This window comes from Nematolebias whitei, chromosome 19 (assembly GCF_014905685.2).
Source record: "Nematolebias whitei isolate Nwh7 chromosome 19, NemWhi1, whole genome shotgun sequence".
NCBI lineage: Eukaryota > Metazoa > Chordata > Actinopteri > Cyprinodontiformes > Rivulidae > Nematolebias > Nematolebias whitei.
This window is the reverse complement of record NC_056516.1, coordinates 31,311,539-31,333,240: the sequence shown is the minus strand read 5'-3', so window position 1 is coordinate 31,333,240 and position 21,702 is coordinate 31,311,539. Positions and strand designations below refer to the sequence as shown.

At 44.9% G+C, this 21,702-nt stretch overlaps 2 protein-coding genes across 2 annotated transcripts in view; both read left to right on the top strand.

The window, feature by feature from the left end:
* Positions 1 to 2,272, top strand: part of neu1 (neuraminidase 1) — a 10,814-nt gene extending 8,542 nt beyond the window's left edge. Inside the window, exons 5-7 of the mRNA XM_037692775.1 lie at positions 1,477 to 1,696; positions 1,772 to 2,005; positions 2,090 to 2,272. Of these exons, the coding sequence (XP_037548703.1) occupies positions 1,477 to 1,696; positions 1,772 to 1,992 (441 nt within the window). The 3' untranslated portion in view covers positions 1,993 to 2,005; positions 2,090 to 2,272. The remainder of the gene's footprint in view (positions 1 to 1,476; positions 1,697 to 1,771; positions 2,006 to 2,089) is intronic.
* A 2,049-nt stretch (positions 2,273 to 4,321) lies between these two features.
* prrc2a (proline-rich coiled-coil 2A) lies at positions 4,322 to 21,487 on the top strand. Its single transcript, XM_037693123.1, has 17 exons — positions 4,322 to 4,425; positions 10,713 to 10,864; positions 11,552 to 11,729; positions 11,810 to 11,906; positions 12,000 to 12,081; positions 12,162 to 12,305; positions 12,405 to 12,646; positions 12,728 to 12,816; positions 12,912 to 13,060; positions 14,506 to 14,608; positions 14,701 to 14,890; positions 15,855 to 15,947; positions 16,167 to 16,704; positions 16,776 to 17,029; positions 17,223 to 17,514; positions 17,653 to 17,875; positions 17,959 to 21,487. Exons 2-17 carry the CDS (start codon positions 10,750 to 10,752, stop codon positions 20,951 to 20,953), a joined length of 5,784 nt encoding a protein of 1,927 aa, XP_037549051.1. The 5' UTR covers positions 4,322 to 4,425; positions 10,713 to 10,749; the 3' UTR covers positions 20,954 to 21,487.
* The last annotated feature ends 215 nt before the right edge of the window (positions 21,488 to 21,702 follow it).

The following is a 21,702-nucleotide window of genomic DNA, read 5'->3' as shown; positions in this document are numbered from 1 at the left end:
ACCAGAACACCACGAGGGACGTCAGCTGTCTCCAAGTCAGCAGAACTCAGGAACATGAAGACTAGTTGGGCAAACCCCCGAGGTCGACTCCTTGTAAAGAGCCGGTTCACGACAAGGATGAAACCTCTCCAACCCCCGGTGTGGACTTTACCAGGGGGGCTGAGGGGCGGGATCTCCCTGTAGGTGGAGCGAACACTCTGCTCCCCTCTTTGAAGAGGACCTCCACCCTGCTCTCCCACTCCAAAAGCACCGTCCCAGATGTTGCTGCTCAAAGAGCTTATGTGCTGGTGATCTCACCCCCTCTAGTGAACAAACATGGAAAGAGCAACTGCTCTTTTTTTCTTCATCCCGTCGTCTTGTGTCTTCCATCTTAACTGCTCCTCAGGACTCATGACCGTTTATGAACCATTCACACGACCGAGACACGTTTTTCTTCTGTACGTTTTTGTGCTGCGTCAGCAGTTCATAAATCAAAACGTTCGGCTCATTCCGGACATTCCTGATGTGACTTTTTTATTTGACCAATTTTTATTTATTTTTTTAATATTTAACTTAGTCAGACACGTTTTTCTCTTTGAAAACAAACGTAGCTCTCTGCCCTTTGTGTTGCTTAAAACACTTTACTGCTCATTTCAGCTTTGTTCAGCTTCTTCGTGCTAATTTCGGCTTTTTGTGCTCTTTTCAGTTTTAAGTTCAGCTGTAAATTTCTGTTTTTTTATTTGACTTTTTTCAACTACTTTTTATCTAAATTCAATTTATTTCTTCTTTGTCAGCTACTTTTTTAGGTGTCTTTCTGCTAATTTGAGCTTTTTTAAACATTATTTTAGCTCATTTTCATCTTTTGTTATTATTTTGAACGGTTTCAAGGTTCAAGCTTCTTCACTGTCATTCGCATCACATGTGGTACATGAGGTGGAACGAAACTGTGTACCCAAGGCCCCAGTTACACCCAAAAATAGCAAAAATATAAAAGGATATAAGATATACTCTAAACATTAAAAATGTAAAATAATAGTGTGTTAAATGGTATATTAAACAGCAGCCCGAACATGAGTCTGTGGTGAGCAGATTCAACTTTTATGCTCCGTTCAGCATAATTTCAGCAGCAAATTTGAGCTTTTTTAAAGCCTTTTCAGCTACTTTTTTACTGATTTGAGCTTTTTTTCTGCTCATTTCAGTTTTTTTGTAATGTATTCAGCCTCCCTCTACCTATTTCAGCTTGTTTTGCTCATTTCAGCTACATTTTGGTTACACATTTTTGCCGTTTTCCTACTGCCTTTTGCTTGTATTTTCCTGCTTTCAGTAAAAATCAGCTGTTCAAACTCAACTTGCATTAATAGTTTAGTGATGAAACCTTTTCAGGCTGGTTTCAGCTTCAGCAGCTTTCAGCAAAAGTCATTCCACAATAAGCCGAAATTGTGATTTCTCTAGTTAATAATCTGCATTTGATATTTTTGCCTTTTTTTCCGTCTTCAGCCGGTTGAGCTGCCAGACGGCAGCATCATGATCAACGTGCGGAACCAGAACAACTACCACTGTCGGTGTCGCATCGTGATCCGCAGTCTGGACGGAGGGCTGACTCTCCCCGTAGAGGAGCTGTTTTTCGACAACAAACTGGTGGATCCAGCCGTGGCCGCCGGAGCGCTGCAAAAAGACGGCGTGCTCTACTTCACCAACCCTTCCAACGAGCAACACAGTAAGACGCCTTTAACCTGGAGACTTCGTAAAAGAAGCGATTCAGTCCAGTTAAAGTCTTGTTTTACCCCCTCAGGAGTGAATCTGACGCTACGATGGTCGCTAACCAGTGGATTGTCTTGGGAAAATAAAGCCGTTCAGATATGGGAGGGACCAAGTGGTTACTCCTGCATCACGTCGTTGGGCGGTAGCTCAGTAGAAGATGAAAAGTACATCTACGCCATCTATGAAAAGGGCCACAAGGACTACTGGGAGACCATCTCATTCGTCAAAATAAACCTATACGGTGGTCGGTAGAGAAGCAGAGCAGGTAGGAGTTACCAGCTTCATCTAAAATAATGTATTTTTCTTTTAACCGGGCTTTTTTTTTAACTTCACCTCGTTTATTTTTCAGGTTCAAACCTCGAAGGGAAGCAGGACGAATATTTGAATCCAGCATCTTTCTCAGGAAGAAAAAGGCACGTCTTAAAAACATGCCTGGAAAAGTGCTTCGTTTCTATTTTGCCAAGCTGTTGCACAGTTTCATAACGTTCTCGGACTCGTAGTTTAAAAAACCAAACGTGACCAAGGAGCACATCTGGACGGAGATCGTTTCGGACGTATTTGTTTGACGAGCCGGGGTCAGTCTTTAAAATAAGATGTGAGCTGCTTCGTGTTTGTGATCACATTTGAAGAGAATGGATTTATTTAAATCAGTTATCAAGTAATTTTTGTATATTTTTTGTTCTTTACGTTTCTGATATCACTTGATAAATTATGATAATAAGGAGGGACTTTTTCCTTTTTTCTGCATTTTCCAAACGTTTTAATTGATAATAGACGGAAATTTCTGTCAAAAATAATAAACACATTTTGATTGATCTGACGTAGAGAACTGGATTATATTTTTAGTACTTACTTTTGCACGATTCTTGTGCAAAATTAAATGAATTGTATTACAGATGTGATGTAGCATTGCCTTTTTTAAATCTGTAAAACAGTTTGTTTACATGACAAAATAAAATTCTTCCAAACATTTAAGTTGTGCAGAATGACTTGTTTGTCCCTCGTTATCAAAGTTGGGTAAAATTTATATTCAAATATAATCTAGATTAGGGTTAAATTTGAGAAAATATGTAATTAAATCATTGTTACTTTGCAACATGACTACATATAAAACAGACATGTTTAACTTGTGGTATTCTTAATGCCAACCAGTTCCACATAAGTTTCCTTTTTATTTGTAAATTTTTTTATTTTTTAACGTTTTATTAACGGTGAACTTTATACTTCTATTTATTTACAGTAATCATGGAAGAGAAACATCTTGAATAGCACTAAAAGTATTTTAACAAAAGGAAGTACTTTAAGTTTTTATATAAAACTTTGGAAACAATGATTTTCTAGACGGTTATGCTTGAAGTACGGAAGCCCATTTGTGCCACACAGAAGGAAAAAAAAAGTCCTAATTATGGGACATGATCTCAAATTCACGACTCCGCTTCTTATTATGAGATGTCACAAAATGCTAAGTTATATTTGTGAGATGTGTCATATTTCTCACAATTGTGACTCATAACTATGAGTTATTAAGACTTATTTAAGAAAAATAATGATAAATTATCGTATTACTACGAGATAATATCAGTCATATTGAGTTTTGGTAATAAGATACCAAGCTGTCCTAATCTACTAAATCAAAGGGGAGTTATTCAAGTTAGACTAAATTTCCAAATTATACTAAGTCATCTTAGAAACATAGCATCCCAAAATACTAAGTCATACTAAGTCACGCCAAGTTACTTCTCTTACAAGGACACGAACTTGCACTAAGTCACAATAAAATACTAAACCAAATAAGATAAAAAGTCATATCAAGTCAAATCAATGATACTAAGTCATACTGAGATACTTATTTTACTAGGCCACAAACTAACACTATATCAAAATGATGCTACTAAGTTATACTAAAATAATAGGTCAAAAAAGTAAAAATTTTGCAAAGTCAAAAAGTTTTAAATATATTAATAATAGCAGGATTTGTTTAAAGAAGTGTGATTTAAAAAAAAATATTTGTGTATATAAATTAAATTTATAGACGCAAACACTAAATGAGAGAATTGTACATTTTCTTTATACGGTATATTTTTTAAAGTTGCTTTTTACACAGATTTTCCGTCTATGTCTTGGCCTTAACATTAACTGGATTTTAATAGTTTAAAGTGAGTAAATATCCTGAATATATTAATTTTGCTCATTAAAATACCATGCATTAGCAAAATAAAAGCAAAGTGTAATAAGTCGATTGCTTTCAAATCAATTTCAACACGTGGAAAAAAAATACTTTAGTTTTTAACAGTCGTAAAATAAGAAGCAAAGCTCGGTGTACAGTTGAAACATTTGACCCAGTTGGGGTTTAGTAGTAGTTTTTATAAAAAAATAAAAACAATAACAACATCGCTTTCGTGTTTTCTGCAGAGGTCCCAAACGGCTCCCATCCAGCTCCAGTAGCCGCTGACGGCTCTTTAGGTGACGGATCGAGTCCAGCATCAGCAGTTTTCTTTTTCCTTTTTAATTCGTTTATTTTCCCCGGGGATTAAAAAAAAAAAACAGGAGTACAAGTAAGCGGAACTCGTCGTTTCCCTGCACCGTGCGAGCCTCGTCAAAGTTAGGGCAGGTTATATCAAAGACCTCTGTGTGTGTGCCTGTTTTGCTAAGCTCATTCTGCGATACAAGTCGGGACAAGACCAGGTCAGTGGCTGGAAAATTTAACGTTTTTTAACGCAAACGTTTCACCGAGCACGACAGCGTGAGAGTCGTGTGTTCAATCACCCAACTGTTCACGCAGAGCTACGTTTTGAAGGGGGGATATGTTGCTGATTTTCAAAAGAGGTGCCTTGATTGTTGTTGTTAGCCAGCCTAGCTTGTTAGCCTTCAGGTTTCTTTCCTGGTAAATGTTTTATGAGGTGTACTTTGCGGATAATAGCGCATTCACTTGCTTTTATAATAGAGATGTGTGTATGTTTTTGTCGTTAAAATAACGAGTAACGTTTAATCACTACTAACAACAACTACGTATCGGATGTTAGCGGTTAGCCGAATCTGAGGCTAGTAGTGTGTGGTAGCATCGGCTAAATCGCTAGATCAGCTCCATTTAGATGCCGGCTTACGTTCTGGCGTACCAAGTGAACGAGCGCATCAATCCAGCAGTGTTAGCAGGCGTATGCTCCGCCCCCCCGTTGTATCCTCTAGCCGTATCACGCGCCGGATCACTGTTAAGGAGCACGCCTCGTTTCAGTTTAACCGACAGACAGTTAAATTAACAAGTTTTCATCGTGATATTTTCCAACAAATCTAGTTCAACGTCTATTTGTAGTTTCATCTTGAGCGGGTGAATTGTGATTAGGACGCTGCTGCTCAACCGTCCCGTGTTAACCACTCCAGGCCTCGCTTAGCACCACCGCCATTTTGTTTTGTTCTTTTAAATAAAAAATTGCTCATTCCGCTTCGTCCCCGAAGCCTCCTGGCGTTTATCGGTAAAGATGACGAGCTGTGGTTAAAAACGTGATGTCGGGCATGTGAACGCTGTGTGGATTTAAGTCGCAGGGAGCCAAAGGAGAGCTCAAGGTGTTGAAAATGCATTATGAAACAACGCAGTCCCCCTCCCAAAGAGAACACCGAGGCCCTGCGTGTTAACCTGCTGCACTGTAACCACCCTGCCCGGCTGTAGCTGGGGTTGTAGCTTTGAACACATGTGTCTCAATGATCGTTGTCTGAACACATGTGTCTCAATGATCGTTGTCTTTGTGGTGCGTGTTACTGCTGCAGTGTGGCTCTCCGTTAATCCCTGAACAACATGCAGTTCACCAACCATCCCACGACCTAATTTTCTAATCTCATGCAGCCATTGAGGCACCGTGCAGCTCTGTAGTCACCGTGTAAATCACTTTCTGTGTAAATGCATCAGTGTTTATTTATAAAGCACTAATTCAGAATAAAAGTCATCTCAGGGCACTGCAATAAACGCTAATTAGTAAAAAAAAAAAAAAAAAAGTTATTTATCTAAAGAAGACAGCAGATTTCTTTTAATTGCGATATCCCATCCTGAGCAGCACGTTGGCGACAGTGGAAAGAAACGACTTGCTTAGCAGTGTTGACAGATAGTCGAGGTTTTCCAGCCCAAAAGTCTGTTAAAAACCGCCCCATCGCATAAAAACCCAGTCAATATATTGTTATATTTACTGTTTGAACACACACACATAAATATATGTATGTACACACAAACAAACAATACCCCCCACCCCCTGCAAAGATAAATTGTTTATATGTTCATCGATGTGATTAATCAAAATCAGTCAAATGTGAACGTTTGTTCTTTTTATTCAGAAAATCAACACGTCACATTTCAGGATCTGGTTATTATAGACACAGATTAAATGTTCAATAAGAATATTTCTATATTTATCACCATAGTAATCGTGTTACACACATTTGTAAACACTCAAAAGATTAGTGCTTACTTTTAACCTAAACGTTTAAGGAGTAAATATTTTTAATAAGCACTTTAAAAGTTATAAATGTTGTCTTTGGTGCCTGTTTGTTTTCCAAATGTATTAGTGTGTGTGAATGACAGGGATTAACATAAAACTCTTTGTAGAATGGTGCTTTATGAAGTCAGTCCGTTTCCTTCTATCAGTTGATTGGCAGTTCTGCCACATCCAATATGGCGGCCGCTCCGACGTACGGCTGCAACGGGTCAGCTCGCTCAACGAGGTGTCTACTGAAACCGCCTTATCAGTTCTCTGTTGTGAACGCCCTGGCAGATGGAGAAAGGTCAGGGGAGCTTTGCTATGAAGTAATGATGAATGATTGTTTGAAATGTGTTTAATAGATTAACTCAAAAACCGCAGATCTGACTTCAAATCCGCCCAAATTATCCCCGCCCGCCCAAAGCAATTTTTACCCGCAAAATCAGAATGAAAACCGCCCAATCTGGCAACGCTGACCTCCAGCAGGAAAGTTCAGGATGGGGGGCCACCTGCCTGACTGGCTGGAGACAGGAAAGAGACAAACAGAGAATGACTGGCCCAGGTGTACTGTCTGTGGGGAGGAAGACAAAGAAAAACACGTGTTATTATAAATACAGACTTCTGTTGTGGCTTGGCGCTTTATAAATAAACTGAATTGAGTTAAATCTGATGAACCAGATTCTACAAAAACATCTGTATTTAAAATTCTATATTTTTCTTCATCGTTTGGTGTATTTGCACTCATTGTGCCTACTTTTATTGTTTAATTTAGATATGGGCTTTTGTTTCTTGCATACAGATTTTATTTTAGTGATTTAAAGTGTAATTCTTGTTTTGTCATTTGTACATAAGTGGGTTAGAGTAAAGTTGAACTAAAGGCTGCATCTCTTCTTTAAACATATTCGAGGGAAATAATCCTGAGATCCAATAGTTTTGTCTTTTTATGATTTTTCAGCTGAATTAACTTTAATTAACAGATTATTTAATAAAGTCAAAGTGAAAACAGGATTTCATGATAAAGCCGGCATGGTTTATTTATTTTTATTCTTCACTGTTTAAAAAAAGAAAAGAAAATGTATATGCTCTATGTTAATGTTTAAAAAAAAAAAAAAGTTTCCACCCTCCGTCCTGGACTCTCGGTCCTCCCGCCTGCCAGGGCTTGGAATCCGGCCTTTGTGAGCAGGCGAGGCCGGGGCTCGGGGTCCGGCCTCGCCTGCTTCAACGGGTCAGCCGCTCGTATGATCCTCCACGGTGACTCCGCTCGCTCGAATTTTGTCGTCGGTCACCAAACACAAAAAAACGCCCGGACTACAGCATTAAACACAATGTTGTCATTATTGTCTTTAAAATCGACCCAAACGCTGCTCCGAGTTCCGAACAATTGCAAATGGCGGATCGGTGAAGAGTTTCTGAGATCCAGTGACTCCTCCCCCTGACCAGTCAGTGTCCTGCATTCACGTTTCTGTCCCGACTCAGCTCGACTCAGCTCGAACGGTCTCACCAGAGAAGCAGGGGCAAAAAAAGCCTTGAATCAGCTAAAAAGTACTGGTGGAATAGGAATCCTTCTCTGGCGGGCTGAGTAATAGTGGTGGAAATGGGGCATAAGATACCCAAGTCCACCCGAACTATAAAATTTATCAAAAATAAGTCTTGAGCCTAGTCTTAAAAGTAGAAAATGTGTCATCCTCACGGACAGAAACTGAAACTTGGTTCCACAAGAGAGGAGCCTGAAAACTGAAAGCTCTGCCTCCCGTTTTAGAAACTCTAGGAACCACAAGTAAACCTGTAGTCTTAAGTTCTCTGTTTGGAAAATATGAAACGTAGGATCTTGTTGAGAGCATTGTGTGTTAGAAGTAAATTTTTAAATCGTATTCTGAATTTGTCAGGGAGTTGATGAAAAAGAGCTAAAACTGGAGAAATATGGTTTCTTCTAACTTGTTATTAGTGTTTCCCTGGGCTCAGTTTGCAGAGACAGAGAGGTCCATGACACAAGGCGACTGTTTAACAACACTTTGAAGGTGTGAACACTTCCATGTGAAAATGGCTTCACATTCGGTGATTCTTGTTCCTCAGACATCGAGAACTTTTTGCTCGTTTTTGTAAGATCGCACATATTAGGTCAGGGAAATGTTTTTTTTTTTTTTTTCCATCGCCAAACTTATATATTTTTAGCAGACTAAACCTGTTGAACAGCAAATTTCTTCTACCTTTATTGTATGAAACAACTGTTGAACTCAACATGATGCTACATGCAGCTTTAATATTTGAAAAGAGCAAGAAATCAGTAAAAAAAAATAAATAAATCTGTGTTAAGATTTTGAGTCATTGCATGATATCGTCCATCCATTATCTTTACCCACGTCTTCCTTGTTATATTTTTATTGACAACGTCTTGTCCTTGCCCAGGTAGCCATGGTGGTATCATGTAAAATGTATTTTTTTTTTTTTAGTGTTTACATGCCAAATGTTTCCATTTGGCATGTAAACATGTTTGACACATTAATGATGAGTTAAATTGTTACACTTTGGGATTATAAAGATGGTTGTACTCATTTTTCTAAACATAAAAGCTTGGCGTTGTTGTAGATGTCATGACTTGGCTGTAAAGTAGTCGTTCTAATGACGGTCCAACAACCTTCTTATAGCAAAGAAGTGATGTGAACCCATGTATCGATGGATTTGCCTTGTTCAAAGGAGCTGGTTCTGGTTAGTCAGATTCACGGTGAACTGGACAGATGTCAGCGTCATGCGTTTTATTGATGTCAGTAAAATGAGTTTAGGTCAAAGGCCCAGTGGTTTTCACATGTAAAAGGAGGCCCATCAGCCTAACAGCTGATCATTAGAGCCCTGATGGCCGCTTGTTATTCACAGTGGGCTGAGTGATGCTAGCAATAACAGCATTGTAAGAGGGTGATAGTTGAACATGGAGACCCCTGCCCTTGTTTAATGATGGACGAGTTCTCTGCATAGAGGAACACTGGTTTGGGAGAAGAGTGAAGGAAGCCATCTTTGTGAAGAGAACCTGTTCATCATTAAACAGGGGCGGAGGCCTCCGTGCTCATCTATCACCCTCTTACAATGCTGTTATTGCTAGTATCACTCAGCCCACTGTGAATAACAAGTGGCCATCAAGGCTCTAAGGATCAATTGTTAGGCTGGCCCTTCTTCTACATGTGAATAGCTAGTTCTGGCCGACGGCAGCAAACTGGTTAATTCACGGAGAAGGTGCTATTTATAAGACTGAGTTTGTTGCAGCGCCTCAGACTGAAGAAGTCTTTTGGATAAGAGGTGAAACGTTTCAACAAAGAAGACTCCTTTCAGAGGACCTGACCTAACTTTGTTAGATGTTTGCTACATTTCCATTGATGAGCACCGCGCTCAGTCTGCGCACATCAACTTTATTTTTGCATAGCTGAATCTGACCCAGCTGAAATTTGTGTTTTTGTGGAATATTTAAACTTTGATTTGAAGGTTTGGGGGGGGAAAAAGACTCAACAAATGCAGGAGTTGGGATTTTAAACTCTGCTGTTGTACAAATTTCTCTCTTTTTCTCTTCTAATCCGACCCTTATTGTTCTCCACCATGGGGCTCTCCCTTTTTGATTTGACTCGAAGCCAAAACGTGCCCACAACCAAATCTGTAATGTTTGTCTTTGCAACAGTACAGTTTTGTAAATGTCGTTGTTTTCTTGTTGAAATAGACGTAAGTTAAGGCTGAGTGTTTAATCATGTCAAGACTGATGGTGTCAATAAACCACAGCAGCCGAAACGAGTGCACGAGGTGGCAAAGAATATAAGATTTTGTTCACGTGTTGCATTTATTTAAATGCAGGTGGGTAGAAACTGTTACCGTGCCATGTTGTAGTGGTGAAGAAGGTTATCAGTGAGAGGAAATGTGTTTTACTTGTTGGTTTGTAATAAAAAGTGACGAATGACAGGACACAGCGGCTCAACCAGGCGTGCTTCTAATAAATTAACAAATCTGTGCTTTTTGTTTTATTTTACCACGCTGGGTTATTTGATAAAAGTGATTCTGATTCTGGCAGATCCTGTTCACCCACTTCATGGTGAGTTCAGGTTGCTTCTGTCTGGACGCAGATATCTGATGTAGAACAGACTGAAAAACTCATTCGTTCCTGTAGTGGTCAGGCTTCTCAGTGAACACTGATGATTTCGTGCTGTTACTTTAATGTCTCAATGTCTTGTCTAGTGTGGAGGTTTTGTGTGACTACCGACTGTGAAACAAATTGCCCCTCGGGGATAATAAAGATTCTTGAGCTTGAAAACGATGAAGCGGTGCGTCTACATCTGACATCACTCATATTTACTGTTTAGGACAATTACAGAAGTAGGATTAGTTATTAAACTAATGGAGCACAAGCGATCACAGCTGCAGGTCGTATCACGTACCATATTTTGTTTTGTTAAACGCGTCGATTACTAGAGCACTTTCACTCTGGCCCTTATGAGCTTCCGTAGGATCAAATCTCTCTGTTTCTCTCTCCTCCAGTCTCAGGGCTCACCATACTCAATGAGCGGACAGCGCAATGTCAGAGCGCTCTGGGCAAACTGCAAAGGGGAAGGAAGGCAAAACCAAGTATGCGTCTCTCAACTTGTTTGATACATACAAAGGAAAGAGCCTTGAAACACAAAAGCCTGTTGGTGAGTATTATGTCCAACAAACTTGTGATGTGAGGAACGTTTTGTCTTCCTGCGCAGGGCTGTCCATTTTCTAGATTTTTAAACGCAAGCGTTCGTTCACTGCATTTCTCAACTGCTTGTGAGCTTCTGATTTGTTGTTATTGTCTTTGTAAGTCTGAATGAAACACATATTGTCTGTTAGTGTTTTATACGTACAGTCCAAGGGAAAACTCCTGGAGGATAGAAGAACGGCTCGAGTTGGTTAAGTCTAGGAGCCGCCAACGTCGGAGGCTGTTTGACTTCTGTTCTGAGACCCCAGTTGATGTTTTATTCAGAGGCTTCCCACTACAAGCAAGCAGCTGTCCTCATTCCCAGACTGCCCACACACATGAAATCCATGAACTGTTCTGTGTTTTAAAGAATGAATGACGAGTTCGCTTCCCAAACTCAAAATGCTTTTTTTTTTTTACGTACTTACCAACACAAACTGATATTAAAATAGACTTTTAATGTCTCAAACTTTTTTTTTAATTCCTAAAAAAAATGGTTTAACTTGTAACCTAAAGCTTCTTCCTCGTCTGAATTGCATGTTCAGTGGCTGCAAACACGATCCGGGTCGTGGACCTGGTCCTTACACACAGTAGATTTTGCAGGTGTCACGTTTCAGTAGTCCATCTGTGCTAATGACCTTTTTCTCTCCTGCATCAGTCCCCCCCCGCCATGGCCTGCAGTCTCTTGGTAAAGTTGCTTCCGCACGGCGTATGCCACCCCCTGCCAACCTGCCCAGTCTGAAGGCAGAGAACAAAGGCAACGACCCCAACGTCTCGCTCGTTCCCAAAGACGGCACAGGATGGGCAAGCAAACAGGAACCAGCAGACCCAAAGAGGTAAAGCACGACCTCAGCGGTGGACGACGGCTGAACTTTAGAAGTGGATCTGTCGCGCTCACGTGTCGTTTGTTTTTCAGTACCGATGCATTGTCAGCACCGCAGCCGGAATCGCAGCAGCCTGTGGCTTCACAGATACCTGCGCCGACCTGCCCGAGAACCCCACCAGCTCCAGAGGTACAGCAGACTAATTCTTCCGAAATCAAAACCTGATTTCGTGTCAGTCATTTTAAAGTTATGAACTGTGTCTCGTGTTTCCTCCCCCCTCAGGCTCTGGCCCCACCTTCAACCCAGGCCGTAGGGGTAAGGTCCTGGGCACAGGCCAGCGTTACGCTTGGAACACAAGGGGATGGTCAGTTCAAGTTTAGCACTTATCTTTTTTTTTGTTTTGTTGTTGTATTTGACGTTTGTTACGAGTTTTGTTTCTTGCAGGTGGAAGGGGATCAAACCTACCGTCGCCATTCTCTCGCGAGGAATTTCCCACCCTGCAGTCGGCTGGCGACCAGGACAAAGCTGGCAGAGAACAGGCCACTGCAGATCAGTGGTATGGGCCCGGACCAAGCCTCCGCCCCCAGAGTGAGTGATTCCCAATCAGTGTCCAGTTACTGATCAACATTATTGATTAATAGAGCTCTTTAAAAATAGCTTTAATGTTAATTACGTTACTGTCTTCAGACGTCACAAGTTGGCGGGACGGTGGGGGCCGAGCCCTGGCACCCACCCTGCCTGGGGAGGGGGTGGCGGAGGGGGGTACAGGTGGAGCTCTGGTGATGGATGGGGCAGCTGGGATCCCCCCTGTGAACTCCCTGATCCAAGGGCCACCTAGAAATCCTCCTGCAGGCAGCCCGGCCTTGCCCCTGCCTCAGCCTCCCGTGGGGCCTGGGTTCCCCCAGTACCAAGGGATCATGCCCCCCTTCGTAAGGAGCCGTTTACCTTCATCTGTCTGTTTGCTTTGGAATGAAGGACTCTGTATGAGCTGTCTTTGTGTCTGTCCCTAGATGTATCCTCCTTATCTGCCCTTCCCAGGCCCCTATGGCCCTCAGGGGCCCTACAGGTACCCGCCACCTGGAGAAGGTCCAGTTCCAAGGTTTGATTCAGTCTTTGTTTATTTAGATTGCATCATAATGTGGTGTCTTTTATAAAAAGATCTATTTGCTCATTATAATAAAACCTTTCCTTCAGGTTCCCGCGTGGGCAGGGTGGTCCTGACAGCAGGCCACAGGGGGGCCCGCGGGATTTGGGTGAAGTGGTGAAGCGACCCTCCATCCTAAAGCAGGACGACCTGAAGGAACTAGATGAGCTGGACCACGACGGCGACGATGGCTGGGCAGGTACACAAACATACCAGCTTACACCTCGACATTTACTGCGTGGAAAAAAAAAATCTATTTTCATTAGTTTTGCGCTGCAGCCTGGATTCATTCACTCATTTTGTCAACACCAGCCACAGATTTTGTTTTAAGTCCTGTAGAAACAAACAAACTCTTTATACCTCTGTTAAACAGTTTGTGTCAGAATAAAGTACTTTCCTCCCCCTCTTTGAGTTTTTGGTTACATTTCAGTGATCACTTTAACTGATAAATGTTTGTAAAAAAAAATGTTCAAACCATAATTTACTGTGGGAATTTTAACGTCATGGGGAGTGGTGGCGCAGAGGTTAGAAGATGGGCTTGTGATCGGAAAGTCGCAGGTTCACTTCCCATTACCGTCAACATCAAAATGTGGGTGGAAAAGGTGAAACATCCACACCTCCCTCCACCGTCCTTCGCCCCACTCTGGGCCCCTGAGCAAGGCCCTTAACCCCCATCTGCTCCTAAACAGGTCTCTCTGGAAAATGAGTTCTCGTGGCTCAATGAGACTACCTGGATAAATAAAGGGTAAATTAAATTTACCGTATTTTCGACCGTACTCGTCGCACCGCCCTATAAGTCACATCAGTCCATATTTGTCTAGTAATTGGAAAAATCAATAAAGTTGGGGAGATTTATAGCAGGCCAATCGAGTCATTAATAGCTGGTGAAGATTCTCAGTCTTCCAGGACATGGTAAATTTAAAAAAATTCAAGAAAAAAAACAATAAATTGTCAAGTATAATAAATAAAGTCCAGTTGTTTTGTCTTAAACTTTTTTGAATTTGTCATTATAGCCATGTTTACCCATTACATGATACAACAGCATGCCATACTGCTGTTACTACTCAGCTCCCATCTAGTGGCTGAAAGTGGTACTGTGCTTTTTTTCAGTCAGAATGAATGAAAACGGTCATATTTCAGCCAAAAAATGGTTTATAAATATGTGAAAAGATCCATAAATATCTTGCTTCGGCGTATAAGTCACAGGGCATGCAAATTATGCAAAAAAAAACTGTGACTTATACGCCGAAAAATACAGTAAATATTACAGTGGGATGTTAATTTATGACATTTATTGGCTGTTTTTGTGTTGGTGAGAGAGAAAAACACTTTGTAAAACCCCAAAAAAGTTCAATCTGGTCCTCTGGACATTCAAAAAAACAAAAAACAAAACAAAGCAAAAAATATATAGAAACATTTCGTCTCTCATCCGAGAGACTTCCTCAGTCTGAGGTGCTGTATTCAGCTCAGTCTCTTAAATAGCACTTTGTAACTTTGTAAAACTGTGATAAATATTGGTGTCTGCAGATAACTTGGTCAAATGAGGGGTCGGGGGGAGTGGAGAATTAAATTAATCACAAATTAATCTAAATTCACTCAGTGGGTGTTTGGTGCAACAGACTTTTCTCATTTTATTTCTTAAAGGAGCTCATGAGGAGATCGATTACTCCGCCAAGTTAAAGTTCAGTGATGACGAAGGTGATGAAGAGGGAGAGGAGGAGAAAGCAGAGAGCAAAAATGACTCCCGGTATGGAAGCAAGTAAATTAAAGTTTATATAAAAACACATGTGAGGTGCTTTACTGCGACTGAGCTTGTTTTTTTGTGATTTCTGCCCTCAGTGAGCAGCAGAGATCTCAAGATGCTCCCGCTGCAGCCTCTCACTCTCGAGCTTCAGACAGCAGCGGAGAAAGCCGTCGAACACCTCCCTCCAACGCTGACGGCGTCCCCCAACCCCCCTCCAGCAAGCCAGGATGGGCCGAGGAGGGAGGCAGCGGTTGGGGAAGCCAGGCGGCGGCTTCCAACCAGCAGGTAGTTCAGTCAGACGGCAGCAACAAAGAGCTGACCTGCAGCGTTGCACTGGTGTAAAAAATGTACAACACTGTGGAGTTCTGTTCTTCTAAAGGTTTTTCTTTACACTCAAACATGTTTGTTTTTGTTACGAGCATCACCAAGACGATAAGGATTTTTTTAGTTCCCATTATCGGTTGTAGCCTTAAGATGGAGAAAATAAAAATAGTTTTTATTTAATGTTTTCTTACGGCACACAAGTCAAATGTGCAAACTTTAAGTACATGAAGTTTCTCTAAAATGCTGCATTAAAAAAAGACATTTGTTACTTGGAGTTGATGCCAAGTAAAAAAAATGTTTACATAGAAAATTATTTTCAGTAAAGTACAGCATTTATTTCCAAACATTACAATGTTTGGAAAAGAAAAACTGAAGAGAACTTTAGAAAGAGTTAAATGAAACTATAGATAACCACAGGGTATTCAACAGGCGGCCCATGGGTCACATCCGGGCTACGAGGGGCTGCAGTTCGCTCCGTTGATGAGTTTGTTTAACTTAAAACTAGAGTTTGATTTATAAATAAAATGTGCTTAATAATAATTGCCGGATTTTGCCCCTGTGTGATTTAGAATAGTTCAGTTTCTTAACACTGATTGTTAAAATAAGATCTTTAAACAACATTTTAATCCTTTATTAGATTAAACGTAGCGTTTCACAAACACGTTGTCTTCTTTGTTTCTGATTCAGTAATATCTTTGAGGCGCACTGTTTTTTCATTGATTATATTGATCTAATAATCAGCCATGTCCCACAAACAACAGACATTAAACAACAGAATGTGGGTTAGGAGACCTTGGTGAACCCGGTCCTTGTCTCGATCAGGACCTTGATCCGATACTTGGTATCAGACTGGGACCTCTTACTGTTTGAATGTCAGTCCAGATCATCCTGGTGGAACATGGCTAACGTGTCTGCCTGTATACAGGGGCGCAGGCCGGGATTGGGTGGTCCCCGGGAGCAGCCCTCCCCCCCACCTGGGCCCCTCCTTGGACAAGGGCCCTACTCCTTTTCCAGACAGGTAGACACCTGATCAGGGCCTCATGGATGAACCATTCCCGTCATGTTCTCACCCACTGCTCGCAGATCTTATCGTGGTCATTTTATATTTTTAGTTCTTCCTGAGTTTTATTATCATTTACGGAGTCATTCATCAAAAGTTGTCTGAGACGTTAAAGTTTCATCATCTACAGGATTTATTCATGCGTCACACTAGATTAAATGTTTTGCAACCCTTTAGGAACGGCCACACAACCAGAGTCCTTCTCTTGGCCCTGGGAAACCTGCTCCTGCCCAGCATCAACCAGCAGGAGGTCCCGCCCCTTCCTCCCAGCCTGGCCTGCTGGTCCACGGGTCCCAGGGTGACGACGAAGATGAGACTTGGCGCCAGCGCCGAAAGCAGTCGTCCTCAGAGATATCTGCCGCCGTGGAGCGAGCCCGTCGTCGTCGCGAGGAAGAGGAGCGTAGAATGGAGGAGGAGAGACGCGCCGCCTGTGCCGAGAAGCTCAAAAGGCTGGATGAGAAGCAGCAGCAGCAGCAGGGCGGCAGCGCCGGAGGAGGCAGCAGCAGCAAGACCCCCAGCCTCGATGGCAACTCCACAACTGCTGCCGCCGGCAGCCCCAGTCCGTGTGTTTCAGTGTCCTCTCCTAACATCAGCCAGCCCCCCTCCCCTTGTGTGGACACCGAAGAGCCTCCGGTGCTGACGGTGCAGCCAGGACCTGGTGCAGGAGGTGATCGGCGGCGAGCTAGCAGCAACAGCAGCCACGACTCCGGGACAGGTGAGTTTTTACAGACAGGGATCTGGCACAGCCTTACCTGTTTGTTTCAATTTAACATGTCTATGTTTCAGATGTCCAACAGTGTCCACAGCCGGCTGCACCGCAGCCACAGCAGACCACGCTGGACGTACCTTCACCAGTGGAGACTAAAGAAGAGGCCGTGGGCGGCCCTCACATTCGTGTAGGAAGTGGAGCAGAAAGAGTGGACCCAGTGAAGGTTGAGACTTCTGGTGGAGGAGCGGGCCGTCAAGCTGGAGGTCCTCCTGGGCCGGTTTACTCCAAGTACCAGAAGTCTCTCCCGCCCCGCTTCCAGAGGCAGCAGCAGGTCAGAGCTTGTCTGCTCCCAAATTAAAACATTTATCTGAAGATGTCAACACTGACCTGTTTTATCCTTTAGTACCACATCTGTCAAACTGAGCTGCACACTGTTGACGTTTTCATAAAATAGTTATTATATTTCTGTTCTAAGCCTCTTACATGAATTATTTTCTTTATTTTTTGAATCCATCTGTCTTTAGGAGCAGCTCCTGAAGCAGCAGCAGCAGTGGCAGCAGCAGCAGCATCACAGTCAGGCATCACAAAGTCAGCTGTCTCCTCAGCCCCAGGCCCCTTCACCAGGTTCAACACCCCAACCAGGGCCTGGACCGAAGCAGGGTGCACCCATGTATCAACCCGGCAGCATGGTTCGACCCCCACCCCTGCCGATGAACTTTGACCCTCGGTGGATGATGATGCCCTACATGGACCCTCGCATGATGCAGGGTCGCCCTCCGCCCATGGACTACTATTCAGCTGGCATGCACCCATCTGGTGAGGAATGAAATGTTTTAAGAAATATGAAAAACTTAAATATCTAACAAGACACATATTAGTATTATAGTATTATAGTACTAGTATTATATATTAGTCTTTATTCAACACAAGAGTTGAAACTTATTCCCTGTGCAGGGCTAATTGGCCGCGAGCGATCCGATTCAGGGGGATCTGGTTCAGAGCCTTTTGATAGGCAGCAGCAACATCCGGGGCACCCTCATCGTGGAACCCCCCCAATGGATCCTAAGCTGGCCTGGGGGCCAGAGGTATTCCCTGCTGGAGGGGAGAGCCGTGGGCTGACTTCTCCCCTCAGACAGAAGCCGGCACTGGAGGACGAGGATGTGGGGAAGGGCCCCAGGTATGTTTTTAATGACTGAGGTTCTCAGGACGAGCTCAGAGCTTCAGTTCCGTCTCGTTGTGAAACTTTTCGTTTTGTTTCAGGAGCAACACTCCTCCCCATCGCTCGCGAGAGGCTGGTTTGGGACCAGTCCAGCAGCCCAGCTCCTCATCCAGGACATCCAGTCAAACTCCTCCTCCTCCTGCTGGTGCTCAAGTCCCCCAGGGTGGCAGCCACCACCCCCATCACTACATTGGTGGGCGGAGCAACTACAGCAACTTCCCTGACCAGGGCGTCAGGGGGCCTCTCCACCAGCAACAGCAGAGGCCGGGGGACAGAGGCTTCGCCCACCAAGATGAGGGGACTTCTCGAGGACCTCAGCAGATCCAAATATGGGGGGCCCAACATTCTCATTATGATCGTAACGGACGAGCAGACGCCCCCAGTATGGAGAGCAACTCTCATCACCACCAACATCACAGCCACCACCCTCAGCAGCCACAGTTCCCTCTTAACCCCCACAAGCCAGAAAATGGTCGCGAGACTGCCGGTAAGAAAACCGACTCGACTCCTCCTCTCCACCAACCGTCTCTGTCATCCTCCTGCTCCTCCTCCTCCTCCTCCTCTGCCAGGGAGGACAGTAAAGTGGCCCAGCATCATCTCCCACCACAGCGGGAGGGTGACTCTGGTATCAACCAGAGTCTTGGTGAAAGAGGTGGAGGCGCCAGTAACAGTCTTGTGAAACCAGAGAAGATGGGACCAGCGTACGCATCCCATCCTTCACTCGTCAGCAACCAAACATCTCAGCATGGTGGTCATAATCAGACGCTGCAGCATCCTCATCCTAAGTCAAACCAAAGAGGAGGGCGCGATCACAAGACGGAGACGCAGTGGGGCCCTCGGCCCGGAAGCAACATGGGTAGAGGATCCTCTCATGGCAGGAGAGCCATCAATGCAGGAGGTGGGACCAGCTCCCGTGGAGGAGAGGACTCCTTCAGTACCCCTTCAGACCATAAACCCTCTAACCAGGCAGGAGGCGGCAATCCCATCAAGAGGGCAGGTCCGATTAAGAAACCACTGCCGAAGGAAATTAAGAGAGAAGGAGGGGAAGTTAATGGAGGTGAAAAAACCAGTGGAGGCTCTGGAAAAGATAAAGAACAAGATGGTGCTCAACCCCCCTCTGTGAAACAGGAAGCCCCCTCTGTCTCCCAGAATGCTTCAGCTCCATCTAAAGAAGAGACAGCCCAGACAGCTAAACCCAGGAATGGAGGAAAAGAACGCTCCTCAGGAAGAGGGTCCAAGGATGTAGACGCCACATCTTTAGGGTTTCCAGCACCCCCCTCTAGAAAAGACAGAGATCGATCGTTTGAACAAGGCGGCGGCGGCTCCCACCACCCAGAAATCCCCGCCAAAGGCGGAAGAGCCAGCCGAGGACGAGGAGGAGAATTTTACGGGCGTGGGCGTGGTTACCGGAGTACCTACACCGCCAACGCTGGACCGGTTGGGGGAGGTCGTGGTAGAATGGGGGGTAGGAGTGGTCGGGACTACCGCTCATCGGTTGGTGGCGGCCACCACCAGGAACACAAGGTTGATGGCGCTGGTGTCAGGCACCCTCAGGATAGGTGTCAGCACAACCCCGCCAGAGCCAGAAACCACAGTGAAACTCGCAGCGAGGGCTCCGAGTACGAAGAGATCCCCAAGAGGAGGAGGGAGAGGGGCTCGGAGACTGGCAGTGAGAGCGGGGGCAGCGACCCCGCACACTCCGACAAAGACGACAATCGAAAGTCCATTTCCAAGAGTTGTTCTAACAATGTCGGTGCTGCCAGGAACGTCTCCTCTGCTCCACCTAGAGTTTCCCAGGCCCGTGTCTTCACCCCCAGGGGTGTGCCCTCTAGGAGGGGCAGGGGTGGAGGAGGCGGAGGTGGAAACATCTACAGAAGTAGTGGCAATATAGTAGGAACATCTGGGGGACACCGGATTGGCCCCGGTTCTAGTTCTCACGGTGGGCCGGTCAAATATTCAGGCCGTAAACAACAGGGTCCGCCTCAGACCTCTGGAGCCAAAGATCCGGGTCGAGGAGGAAACCCAGGAGAGAAAAAGGACAAGGTCGCTGACGGAGGTCAAGCTCCGAATCAGGGAACCAATCCCCCACCACCCCCTCTGCCCGCTGCACCCCCTGCTGCTTTGGGTTCCACTGAAAACGGAGGGCCGACAGTCCAGCAGCCCTTAACTAATCCTCCACCAAACCCCGTTGGGCCAAATGGCCCCCCTCAGCCCACCAACCGGGGGCACCCCCCTGCTGGGTTTGAGAGGCCTCCCAGACGACGGCGTCACGGGCGTTCTCAGCACCAACAAGACAAGCCGCCCCGCTTTCGAAGGTTGAAGGAGCGAGAGAACGCCGCACGCATCAACGGAGGGGTGGGGATTCCCGGGGGAGGGAGACCGCCGTCCCCTCCTCTGAACTCTGTTCAGGACAGTAACGGAGCCCCCGTCTCCGCCCCCCTCGCGGGAAACGTCCAGAACGCGAACCACAGCACCGCTCCAGCTGCCAACAGCAGCAGTGGCGTGCATCTGAACAGTACGAACAGTCACCACCACCATCACCACTACAACCAGGGCAGCGGTGCGCCCCCCCACCCCCAGCACCACCACAACCATGGAGCGAAGTCTCCTGACTTCACCAACCAGAACTCGGACCAGGCCAACGAGGAGTGGGAAACTGCCTCGGAGAGCAGCGACTTCACCGAGTTCAGAGACAGAGACAGGGACAGGGGGGGAGGAGGAGGAGGAGGAGGAGGAGGGGGGAAGCCCTACACCTCCCACCATCACCACCACATGGGAAGAGGAGGAGGAGGTGGCGGTCTGGTGGATCGTGAGATGATGAGTAAAGAGCCCTCAGCCAATAAACGGAGCTTTTCAAGCCAGCGTCCTGGGATGGATCGGCAGAACCGGAGGGTCAACACCGGAGGAGGGGGAGGGGGAGGGGGAGGCCGAGGTCCTCGCGGCCCCCCCGGGGGCGGCTCCGGTGCACCTGCCAACGGAGGCGGCAATCGAGGAGAGAAGCGCGGCAACTGGCCTTCACCGAAGAACAGGAAGTGACGGCGTTAAAACAAACAAACGGATGAACCCTCCCCGGTACATCTTAATCCCTTCAGATTATTTCATGGCTTATCTGTTGGCATCTTTAACACGTTAGTGCATCGTGCAGTATCTAAAGATGGTATTTATACTCACCTCTGTCCCTACGTCATTATTCTTTGTACCGTCCGTTATTGTAAATTTCTCTTCTGTCTTGCTCTCATTTTGTCCCCCCCAGTTATTTTTAACCCCCTCTGAATTCGACAAGCATGTGGTCGTGCTGTGAAGGTGCACGTTGTTTCGACAGGACATTCACACATGCTCAGTTCAAGCACAAAAAGCCACATCTGCAAACACGGGATTAAATGTGTGGGGCTGCTTGGATTGGGCTCTTTTCTATTTGTACGTACGTTCGAACCCCTCTGGCCTCAGGCGGCTCCGCAGCACCTCCCTCCCAGACGGAGAGAGAGAAGCTTCATCTTTTAATAACAAAACACTTTTTTTTTGTTATTTTTTTTGTGTTTATTTCTCTTTTCCGAAGCAGGATGTTTTCACTGACCCTCCGTCTCCTGGTTCCTCTCGCATGACGTTTGCGTGGTTTCTGTGAGACGTGCGTCCATTAACTCGTTCGTCTTTAACATCAGTGTTTTTGCTGCTCGTTCAGGTGGACTGTCTGTTTTTATTTCTCCGAGTCGTCGACCTGCTCTGACATTTCATTAGATATTTGTCTTTTCGTAGGAGCTAAGGCTTTTCGGGCCTCGTCGTAGCGT